Below are 12340 nucleotides of genomic sequence, written 5' to 3' on the forward strand. Positions count from 1 at the left end.
TACAAATAAATCCACAAATATATTATATTGTAAACTCCTGCTACACAAATGAACCAATTAATTAATATTCCAAAAGTAAATCAAAAGACTATATATGATTATCACAAATCTGAATTCAGCTTCTCTCCTACTCGGTTCTGTCTTGCCCTGCCCCAGTACTGAACACAGAGTACTGTAATACCTTAAGAGAATCATGAGGTTAAGCATATATAGTGCAAAACACGATACACCAAGAGAGAAGTTGAAGCTCCATAAATAATCCATATTTATATATATATATATATATATATTCACGATAAGTTAATAAAATCAATGAAAGAAGTGGTGATGCTTCTTTCCATGAGCCTCTCCATATTTCTTCTTTGCTTCTTTCTTCTTGTGATGCTCGTGAATCGCATAGCCACCAGCTCCAACAGCAACAGCTGCTGCAATCTCCTCTTTGATCTTGTGACTGTGTGCATGTTCTGGATCTTTCTTTGCCTTCTTCTCATGCTGCACAAATAGTTTAATTTGTCGCCTCAAATCATTAAACATGATTATGAACAAAGATTATTACTTTCAGATTAATCTGTGTGTTGAAAGATATATATACAGTTATTTACCAATGCGAAGGCTCCAGCAGCAGCAGCTCCCAGCTTTCCAAGATGTTCCTTATGCTTGTGGTGTTTCTCTTCCCTTTTGTAATCAATCTCGCCAGCCGGATTTTCTTTGTGGCGGTGGTTACTGTGGTGGTGGTGGTGATGGCCGTCGGACATGGTGGTTTGTGAATAAGACGTGATTTGTTTTCTTTTGGCCTTCAATAAAATAGTATGCGTTTACTGCTTGGGTGGGGAGGGTTTCTTTGGGAAGCTGAGCTATTTATAATTCTATCTTTGTTGATAATTTCTTATGGATTAAGTCATCATTATTGATATTTAATTGTAAGGCCGTGTGAAATAATAAAATTGTCAGAATAGACGCGCCAAAAAACTTCGTGATTAAAACAAGCCGTGTGTTTTGAAAATGAATTCTGAAATTTTCTTTTAAAATAATGTAAATTTTATTTTGTATATCTTTTTTTTTTGCCACCATATATTTAAATTCAATTAGGAAGTATGATCATCAGTTTCTATTAAATCTTTAATATATATAGCAATAATACATGGCCTTCATACTTACAGTCTTACACCATCATAATATTATATAATAAACCAATGTAGGCTCGCACTTGAATTCTGAGGTCATATATATATAAGAAGAGCATGAATTTTTATTATATTATTATATGTATATAAAGTATATATATACTCCATCAACCATTAACCATTTTAAATTTGAAACAGTCAAGCCGAGAGGAGAGGGACGAGGAAATAGAGATTGGAGCCGAGAAATCGTGAAGTTCTAGAAGAGATGAAGCGACATGGTGATAAAATAACCAATACAACAAGCAAACAAAAACGCGTCACACGCTAATTAAAAAGAAAAAGCGCGTATTAGTTATATCCTTCACATATATATCGCAAGTATTATAAAAATCATGTTATAGTTCGCCTGGTGATAGATTTAGAAACCTAGTCTGTGGGGGCAACATGTAACACCCTCAAAACTTACAGACTGATTTTATTAAAACCATTATCATGGTAGAAAATTTTCTTACCACGATACATCCAAAACAATATGCCACAAGTCTTAAAATATCTCAAAAAAATAATTAGAACCATGAGGGACAGACATAATCCTCATGGCATGATATTCAAATCAGATCATAAATCAAGAGGGACAGACATAATCCTCTTGGTCATATAAATACTTTTAATAAAAAGGATTAGAGTTTACATGCTTCACAAAGAAGATATGTCATAAGTTGGCACAAGATACATTGTATAATCCAAAATAAGAGGCAACGTAAAAGATGGTGTCTCATATACCATAGTTACACCTCTGGTGCTTTCTCGACCGGACTCGATCCTGTAAAAATATTAACCACGGGGAATGAGGCTTAAAAGTCCCAGTAACCAAAAATTAATATGTAATGATACATGCGATTGTAACTAATCATGCGATTACTAAGTGGGCACACAAAACATTTAACCGAACAATATTTTCAAACAAACTGAACAAGTATTTAATTTGCATGACTACACCTTATATCCTCCTTTCGCCATGCTCGGACGCCAAATCATCCGGCCAAAGGTGAGTTGGACCAAGCGACATGCCACTCATTGAGTCCAATGAGGGCTTACCACGTGGTAATAATTAACCGAACAGAAATTTCCATTAACACCATACATTAAAATACCCTGACAAGTCATGCATCATTCAAATATCCAAACAGGAATATATCCGAACAATAATATCTCATCATGATAAATAAAAATAAATTTTTGACCCACTTGGCAATAATTTCAAACAAGTATATAACAGTATTTATTTTCAATAATTCATAGTTTTTCCAAACAACAAGTCAACACATAACCATTCACAAACATACTCATCACAACACATTAATAATGGTTACCTTGTGTCTTGAATAACAAGTTCCCCTTCACAACTCCTTTTCACCACTATCTTTGTCAATATAATCTACGTAATTATTTCACAATACTATATATTAATTTTACATTAAAATAAATAACTCTAATTTAAAGAATTAGAAAGTCTTAGATCTATAATCCATATTAATACTAATTTAAGATTTATGCCTCATTTAACTTCCCAAATTCTTTTTCTAAAATTCTCGTACCCTAATAAACTATTTTTTTTATCCTTAAATCACTTCTCATATCACAATTTCATCCTTCTATATTCTAAAAATTCGTCCAAAAATAAATTAAAAATTTTAGAATTATCTTGAAGCCTCAAATCACCTTTCTATAACCTCAAAAATACCTATTCATACTTAAATAAATATTTAATAATCATAGATTTATCCCTACATCTCAGATTCCACATAAATTCAACCATATAGATCTAAATTTTAACTCAAAAATTCTTAAACATGAGTTTCAACCTCAAAAAAATATTCTATAATATTTATTATATCCCTAAGAGTTTTAACCTATATTTTTAATCCATCATATCATCAGATTAACTATCATATAGAAAAATTCTAGTCAAAATATTTACTCTATCCTACAAAATAATCATATCACTAGAAAGCTAATATTATTTAGAAAATAACTATAAAATTAATTTTATAATTAAATAAATTTTTAAATGCTAATCTAAACAGGAAAGTTAGAACATACATGAAGAAAAAGAAAATAATCCCCCCTTGCGAGAAAACGCCGAGCAACGTGAGAGGAAGAGAGAAAAATAATATAAAAATGGGATTGTGGTCCCAAAATTATATTAAAAAAAACTATAAGTTTAAATTTAATTATTTAAACCTTTGGGCCATTACTTGCAATTTTTACAAATTGCATCTTGGGCCCTTAATTGTAATTTTCACAAATTATAATAAAAAATTCTTCATGCTTCCTCCACAATGCCCCTCCTCTTTTTATACATGAGGAGGTGCCTTTCATTCCCACATCTAACCGATGTGGGACTAAACCCCCTCCCCTTTTTTTTTTTTTACTTTCTTTTCTTTTCTTTTTCTTTTTTTTAACTCACACTCACACATTAATAATATTTTTTTTAAATCTTAAAATTATATCTTAACAAAATATTTTTTATATAATTTTAAATTTAAGTTTTTAATTCATAATTAAATGCCTAACCATATTATTATTTTCAAATAACCTCAAATAATATAAATTCCTATTATTATCATCATTTTAAAAAAAAACTTAAATTTCATAAATTTTTTTTATCTAAAAATTAAGATGTTACACAACACATGCATATATTCAAAGGAGCCCGCAAACCTGACTATTCAAAAAGAGAAATTAAAAAGAGTACTAATCAAATTGCAAAAGAGATGAAGCAGTTATTAGAGAAAAAAAATCCCACATCTTGAAATTAGAAAATATATTAAGAATATATAAAATTTAGGATATGTTTACTCAATAGCTTAAGCTATTTTGATAAAGTAGACAATTATCAAGCATAATTAATATATAAACTTGCTTCGAAAAGAATGAAGGATGTTATTAAATATTTAGTAACAGCAGCGCCAATGGCAAAACAATTGATCTTCACCTTAAGCAACAAATATTTAGCAATAGGTGAAAATTAATAGGTAACAATTTTCAACTGTTGAATTAAAATTTTTAAAATAAACAACATAAACAGTTGTTTGTAAAACTATTTCTATCGCAATAATATTGTTTTTTATTTTAATAGGCAGCAAAAAATGTCACTATTAAATTTTTCGTTTTGCAGCATTTAAAAAAACATTGTGAGATGTTACTTTGTAAAAAAAGCTTTCAGAGTATCTCTTAGCTCTCAAGAGGTGTTAAGTGTGGGATGTTCTATAAGAGTTAAAAAAAAAAAAATGTTGCTTCAAAGAATAGAATAGATAATGCTGATATATGTAATGATTAAAAAAATGCTGCCTAAAGTTATAGGTAATTGTTTTCATTACTATAGTAACGCTTTTGAAATGTTTATTTTTGCTACACTGAATGTAATTTGAATATATCAAATGTTTAAGCTTGTGGTGTCTTGTTCTCTTGTCATGGGTATGGCTCAAAAGGGCCATGTGGAAAATCCAAAGGGCAAGAGGAGCAGCTGACACGAGTGCTAGATCAACAGCAACTAATTATGCATTCTCTCTGTTACCTTTCAGTGCAAGCGGCGACTGATCCCATTTCCTCTTCAGCTCCAAGGACTTTGGGGTCATTTGGTATGATAAAATTGATGAGTGTAGAAATGGATATAGAAACGAAATTGAAAATATTTCATGTTTGGTTAGTTAAAATTATGTTGAATTGGACTTCCACATGAAAACCAATCCCATCAAAATTGATAGAATTGGATTCCGCAAAAAAAAAAAAAATCTCAGTTTTCCAATTCTGGGTTCCTAATTTCATTTTTTTACCTCTTCCTCTCTCTTGTCCAACTTATGTCTGTTGCATCATGATATGTACTGGTCGTTAATGCATCAAATAAACTAAGTTCCACTAGTATAGCTAGTGGGCAACGTAGGTTGAATTCCTCTCGTGAGTTGGAATTGAATCAAGCTAAAATGATGTTAAAATGTGATAAACAACAACAAAGAGGTTGGTTGAATGATATAAGTGGTCGCTAAAATAAAACTATTCTAATGTTAGTGAATTTTTGAAATTAAATTTATGAGTGAAATCTAAATGAATTGGTGTTTGCAATTAATGTGTATGAGATCCTTAGAAGTGAGAGTTGAAGCCTATCCTAGCCAAATTAAATTGCCAAGTCACCTCAATTCATTAGCCAAGCAATCACTCAAACTTGGTTAAAAAGCTCTCTAAATATTTCTAGTATTCTAGGTGATTAATGATAGTTCTATTCAATCAATTAGCACCATCAATGTGCAATGAGTACAATGAAATCAAAGCATGGTCAATGACTCAATGTACAGAATGAAATTCACTTGGAAAATGAGTTTCAGTTAGACAAATCAAGTTTCAAGCATCCCAAAGTAATACCAGCACAATACTAGTGCAATCACAAATATATTGCCAGCAAATCACAATTAATATAGTGCCAATAATCACAATGCAATATGAAGTTCAGGCTAGGTCCAAGGGTCAAACGAAAATTCCAGCAAATTGCTCAATCCTCAATATACCATTACAAAATGTCAACTAAACATTTATCGTCAACCTGTGGACCTGAGTTGCATCGTGCTAGAAAGAGCTCCCCGCCACACTTACGGCTGAGCTGACCACGCTTTTGCTTCTGATAAAGAGTAAGAAAAAGTTGTAATGCTTACCGATTTATTGTGTGAGGAGAGAAAGGAAAGTGGGGCGGGGGGATTGTATGTTTTCAACTTTTTCAATCTTGATAAATGTGATATGCCTGACAGATGAGGCAAAGTCAAATCTGTCTAAATTTTTTGGAGGGAAAATGCGTTATAGGCATTTTGACATAAATTTTACTGTTTTAGGGGTTCCAAATATTCCTTTTACTATTTTTTAATAAGATATTTTAATTTTTTTTATATTCTACTATTTTTTATATTTTTATAAATATATTATCTTTTACATATATCAGTATATTTAAAATATTTTATTATTATTATTTTATTTATTTTATCACATATACTATATAATTGTAATGTTATGTCAAAATATTATCATGAACTAATTTAAAATGTTTTTTAGGTGTATTTTTATTTATAATAACTAATATTCAATTAAATTATATTTTTTTATTATATCTGATTTGACCATTATTGGATCATAGTTCGACTAGTGAACCATGAACTGGTATCTCAACTGGTTGAAAAACTAATCTGACTTTTAAAGCATTATTTTTTTTTTAAACTTGTACAATTGTGGTGTCACATATTTGTACACATCAAGGCCTAAGCATGCATGATGAGCTTCAAATCTGAGCCAGGACTTGTGGAATGTAAAAGGTCCTTTTAAGGCTTTAGCCTGAGCCTAGAAAGACTTTGAGCTTCAAAAAGACCTAGCTTAGGTTGAAAGTATATTTAAAAGCTTACTTTTTATATCAGTACTTTTTACATTTTCTTAAGTCTTAAACAAGCTTTAAGTCTATTAAAGCCCACATATCAATTATCAATTGTTATGTAATAATAAAATTTTTAATCTTTTAAGTTTGTCTCAATTATCAATATGGTTCTTCAAATTTAATTTTTATTGATTATTGATGTGATTTTTTTAATTTACCTTTGCTATTGATATGGTTCTTATTATTAAAAAAGGTGATAACACTGTTAAAATAAGTTAACATAGATAATGGAATATTGAAGACAACTATGAAAATTAATGAAAGGAAGTATAATTATTTATGTATGAAAAATACATTACAAAAAAATTTACTTTCAGTGGCGACATAGTCAAAAAGTTGCCGCTGAAAGTTTTCAATGGCGACAAAAAGTTGCCATAATGTCACCGTGAGAGATCCTGTCGTTGATTCAATCTACGGTGACAATAAAAGTTGCTGCTAAAAGTTGAAAATCTGTGGCGACATTTGTCACCGTCGAAAGTCAAAAAGTCACCACTGAAAGTTTTTAGCGGTGACAAAAAGTCACCACAATGTTGCTGCGAGAGCTCTTATCGCTGATTCAATCTGTGATAACAATAAAAGTCATCATTGAAAGTTGAGAATCGTTGTCACCGCAGAAACCACACATCAGCGGTGACTATTTCTGTCACCACTGAATATTAAGTATCAGAGGCGACATTTGTCACCGCGGAAGCTACCAAAAAGTTGCCGCTGAAAAATAATGTTAGTTCACTTACACACATGGCACCACGTCACCATCCACGTGGCACCCCATCTCATGCCACGTGGCACCATGTCACCTTTCACGTAAGGCCCCACCTCACACCATGTGGCGCCATGTCATCCTCCACGTGTCGCCTTCACCTCACACCACGTGGCACCATGTCACTCTTCATGTGTCACTCTCACCACACGCCATGTGGCGCCCCACCTCATGCCACGTGGCGCCATATCACCCTCCACGTAGGGCCCCACCTCGCACCACGTGGCGCCATGTCACTCTCCATGTGTTGTTCACACCAAACACCACGTGTCATCATGTCATCAATTTATATTTTCATTTTGAAAGTTGTCTCCTCCAAGGTTTAAATCTGTGACCTCCTCTTTTTGTGTCCAACCATTTTGCCACTGAGCTGAAATAAACCTGTAGTCTATTATTATATAATTAAATATATATATATATACACACACATATTATTAAACTATACAAACACACATATATATTAAATATTAAATATTATAAAATATCATTACTATCCTTAAATACTTCAATTTAATTCTTTTAATTTATAAAATTACAAATTATATTATTTATTTTGTTTAAAGTAAACTATAAATATAATTGATAAAATATAATTTGTATTATTTATTTTATTTTTTTTACTTCTTGAGGTTGTTATATTATTTATTTTAATATTCATATCTATAATTATAATATAAAAAATATCTAAGAATAAATAGTAAAAACACTAATGATTATACATTAGTAAAAAAAATTATAAAAATGCAGATAATCAATGGCGACACTAAAAAGTCACTGCTGATTCTCGACTTTCAGCGGTGATTTTTTAATGTTGCCACTGAAACTTACAACATAATTTAAAAAAAAATTAAAAAATGCTGACAATCAGCGGTTGATTCTCGACTTTCAACGGCCACATGTATGTCGCCGTTGAAACTTACAACAAAATTTTTTTAAAAAAATTATAAAAATGCTAACAATCAGCGGCGACACTAAAAAGTCACCGCTGATTCTCGACTTTCAGTGGTGACTTGTATGTCGCCGCTGAAACTTACAATATAATTTTTTAAAAAAATTATAAAAATGGCCAAATCTTTCACATTTATAACAAACTATTTCTATTTTATCTTTTTTAAAGGTTTTTCTATGTTTTTCAGGAAATATTTTTAAAAGAAAATAGATAACACCCCTTTTGAAATAAATCAACAAAGATACATGAACATAATATCACATATAACTTATAAAAAAATGATATTGCCAAATAAGTTTAGTAACAAATAGAGAATATTCAAGAAATATAATATTCAAAAATCCTATGAAAGAATAGGAAAGTTAGGCAGTGGTGTTCCTATTAAGTCTAGGAAGAATAATATTAATAGAAAATAAAACTTGTAGAAATAGAAATATGAGATGGTTTGATAAGATATTAGGATCTAAGTCAAAAAAGAAGAATAAGATAAGTCTTAAGAGTCTTAGTTTATAGCCAAATAGGAATAGTAAACCTGAAGAAAAAGTAGAAGAGGTAGAAATAAAGAAATACATTATAAAAGAATTGAAGAACAAATAAAAATCTGAAAAATAGAAAATAGAATAAATTAAATAAGAGAAAAATTTGAAAGAGATATTTGTGCAGAATATCCAAATTCTTTTTGAAATAGAAAAAGACACAAGAAATTAGGAGTGAAAAACAAATATGACAAAAGAAGAAAAAGAAAAAGCAAAAGAAAAAGAAAAACAAGAGTTGAATTTTGTCAAAAAATAATTTAAGCAAAAAAAAAAAGGTAATTAAGTGAAGCAAATCAAAAGAGCTAATTTAACCATGATTTTTTTGAATTTCTATAAAATCAAAAGACTTTTGATTTTATAGGCATTGAGTTAAATGGCCATTTCTCTATCTTTTAATATAAACTTCTCTTCACTTATAATATTACAAGATATGTATATGTATCTATACATACATACATACATACATACATACATACATACATACAACTTGGTTAAATAAATGGGAATGAAAATAAATTGAAACTTAAATAAAAAAAACATCATGAAATTGGTAAAACAAAAATATATTTTTTCCTATGAAAAATACTTTAATCTAATTTTGAAAACACAAAAATTGAACTTGTCATAACATTTAATTTCTAAAGCATAAGAAAGCTGACAATCAGTGGTGACACTAGAAAGTCGCCGCTGATTCTCGACTTTCAGCGGTGACATACATGACGCCGCTGAAACTTGCAATATAATTTTTTAAAAAAAATTATAAAACTGCTGACAATCAGCGGTAACACTACACTGATTCTCGACTTTCAGCGGCGACATACATGTCGCCGCTGAAACTTGCAACATAATTTTTTTAAAAAAATTATAAAAATGCTGACAATCAGCGGCGACATTAGGAAGTAGCCGCTGATTCTCAACTTTCAGCTGTAACATGTATGTTGTTGCTGAAACTTGCAACATAATTCTTTTAAAAAAATTATAAAAATACTGACAATCAGCAACGACATTAGAAAATCGCCGCTGATTCTAAACTTTTAGCGGCGACGTCTGTGGCAACAACAAATGTCGTCGTTGAAAGTGTGACTTTATGTGGCGACATGCACTTGTTGTCGCTGAAAGTCTAACAATCAGCGGTGACTATATCTTGTCACTGCAGAAAGTCATACTTTCAGCAGCAACTTTTACTGTCGTCATTGAAATTTGAGAATCAGCGGTGATTTTTTAATGTCGCCACTGAAAGTCGCCGCTGAAAGTTATTTTTTTTAAAGTGAATAGTCATGAATTTTAAAGAACAAAATGTAGCGTATGAGGCTAATACAAATTAACTTAACTTGAAAGCTAACATGTTCTCATTAGCTACATTTATATATTAGATTAACTTAAGAGTTAATTTATCTTAAAGGGCTAACATAATAATTTAAAAAAACATAAGATACTAAATCGATAAACATTAAACTTGAAAGACTAAAATGATAATTAAGATAAACTTAAGGGACTGAAAATTTTTAAACACTAAAGTATTATAATCCCAAATAGTAAATTATATAGCAGCATACAACAACATAAACCAAATCCATCTAAGGTAGAACAATACAACAATTCAACAAAATGAAAACTAAACAATGAAAATAAAGCAATAACAATCCAACAATAGATCGACCGTAGCAGCATCAATCTAGTCTTGAGTAATATTGTTTTGTAAGAAATTTAATTAAAACAAAAATTAACTTCAGCCAATTTCCTTGATATGTGCAAACTAATTAACAATATCTTATATTTGAGACCAGTAAAAAAGTAATATCATGTTATATATGTATATATGTGATAAAATTGATAAATTATAAATACGATGATTTGTGTTTTTGATGAATAATGAACTTTAATATTCATTGATAAGGCATGGTATTGGTCTAATCTATGACTGTTAGATACCAGAAACTTTAAGTTGAAAAAGATAAAAAAGAAAAAAAAGAAAAAAAGCAGAACCTAAAGGGTTGATGGAATAACTTTAATGAAGAAAAACCCAAGTGTCCCTTCAAGGGACATCCGATAAAATTAGAAAGATATAGAAAAAGTTAACATGAGCTCTACACAAGAATGACATGCATAAATTGAGAAAAAAAATCTAAGTTATAAAAACTTACCTAACCCTTCCTATTTTCTCTATCAACCCGTGATAGCCCATGTCATATGAGTCTAGATAGCTCCTACTTCTTTCGAGTTAAGAAAAAACAACTACAAACCAGCCATGACATCAACACGCTACTCGTAAGTGCCAAAAAAGATCAGATACATTATGTATTATAAAATACAACCAAGAAACACTCATATAATTAATTATTAATCAATAATTCAAAAGTAATTCACAAACTATTATTATTCAATCAACTTCTCTCCTAATTTATTCCACATAAAAGCCATTAGAACTCTGGATAGAAGTTAAGACTACATATAACAACGTTCTTGCGTACAACAAGACCGCATAGAGTATTAATACCTTGTTCGTGTATATATGAAGAGTACAAGTGTATGGAAGAACAGATCCAAAAAGAAGCTAATTAAACTCTCCAAATATCCCATATTATTCTTCAGCGATTAAAATCAATGAAAGAAGTGGTGATGCTGCTTTCCATGAGCCTCTTCATCTTCTTTCTTCAGTTGTTTCTTCTCATGATGCTCATGAAACGCAAATCCACCTGCTCCAACAGCAGCTGCTGCTGCAATCTCTTCCTCTATCTTGTGCCTATGTGCATGTTCTGGGTCTTTCTTCGACTTGTGCTTCTCATGCTGCACACACAGTTTAATCATATATATTGTTTCTTCAATTTAATCATAATTCTTATTAATACTAACTAATCATCACTAATTTAAGATTAATTTTTGTTTATATATATATATATATATAGTTATTTACGTACCAATGCGAAGGCACCGGCAGCAACAGCTCCTAGCTCTCCAAGCTGTTCCAGATGCTTGTAGTGCTTCTCTTCCTTTCTGTAATCAATCTCACCGGTCGGATTTTCTTGGTGGTGGTGGTGGTGGTGGCGGCCGCCTTCAGACATGGTGGCTTTCAGAATATGATGATTGTTTGGATGGAGAGAAAATAATGGAATATATATGTCTACTGCTCTGTGTGTGTTGAGGCGTTTATGTGGGAAGCTCAAAGCTATTTATAATTCCATTCTGGTTGATAGTTTCTTATCGATTAATGCTATGTGAAATATATAAAATTTTAAAAATATACCTGCCAAGAAGCTTCTTGATTTCTTTTTTTTTTTTAAAAAAAAAAAGCCGCGTTTGCTATGAATTCCTTCAAGGAAAAAAATAATCTTCTTTTGGATAATATAGGTGGAAAATTGTAGATGTATGATAACTAAAATTACCAAGATGACAGTATATAGACAAGAATACAATAATAATGAGTATAATGATTATATATTATTCCTTCTGTTTAAAAATGTAAGGCATTTTTAACTGAATCTCACCTCCAATAAAGTA

General features: G+C 30.6%; 2 protein-coding genes and 1 non-coding gene across 3 annotated transcripts; 1 reads left to right on the forward strand and 2 right to left on the reverse strand.

The window, feature by feature from the left end:
- LOC129308584 (abscisic stress-ripening protein 2-like) lies at nucleotides 1-852 on the reverse strand. The gene is made up of 2 exons (XM_054949794.1): nucleotides 603-852; nucleotides 1-492 (listed from the first exon to the last, which is right to left on the reverse strand). The coding sequence occupies exons 1-2, from the start codon at nucleotides 753-755 to the stop codon at nucleotides 310-312; spliced, it is 336 nt and encodes a 111-aa protein (XP_054805769.1). The 5' UTR covers nucleotides 756-852; the 3' UTR covers nucleotides 1-309.
- A 10019-nt stretch (nucleotides 853-10871) lies between these two features.
- Nucleotides 10872-10975, forward strand: LOC129296612 (U6 spliceosomal RNA). The gene has a single exon (XR_008589846.1). It is a non-coding gene; the product is annotated as a U6 spliceosomal RNA (small nuclear RNA).
- A 195-nt stretch (nucleotides 10976-11170) lies between these two features.
- On the reverse strand, nucleotides 11171-11981 carry LOC129288123 (abscisic stress-ripening protein 2-like). The gene is made up of 2 exons (XM_054924517.1): nucleotides 11761-11981; nucleotides 11171-11629 (listed from the first exon to the last, which is right to left on the reverse strand). The coding sequence occupies exons 1-2, from the start codon at nucleotides 11902-11904 to the stop codon at nucleotides 11444-11446; spliced, it is 330 nt and encodes a 109-aa protein (XP_054780492.1). The 5' UTR covers nucleotides 11905-11981; the 3' UTR covers nucleotides 11171-11443.
- Between the last annotated feature and the right edge of the window lie 359 nt (nucleotides 11982-12340).

This window comes from Prosopis cineraria, unplaced genomic scaffold (assembly GCF_029017545.1).
Source record: "Prosopis cineraria cultivar Desert tree isolate PC_DT_omini unplaced genomic scaffold, ASM2901754v1 PC1, whole genome shotgun sequence".
Taxonomy (NCBI): Eukaryota; Viridiplantae; Streptophyta; class Magnoliopsida; order Fabales; family Fabaceae; genus Prosopis; species Prosopis cineraria.

Bases quoted from the DNA above. Each gene is read 5' to 3' on its own strand.
- LOC129308584 (XM_054949794.1), bottom strand. From the start codon at position 755: ATGTCCGACGGCCATCACCACCACCACCACAGTAACCACCGCCACAAA. The intron at 493-602 runs GTAAATAACTGT...CTATTTGTGCAG, and splicing joins CTGCTGGAGCCTTCGCATTG to CATGAGAAGAAGGCAAAGAA.
- LOC129288123 (XM_054924517.1), bottom strand. From the start codon at position 11,904: ATGTCTGAAGGCGGCCGCCACCACCACCACCACCACCAAGAAAATCCG. The intron at 11,630-11,760 runs GTACGTAAATAA...CTGTGTGTGCAG, and splicing joins CTGCCGGTGCCTTCGCATTG to CATGAGAAGCACAAGTCGAA.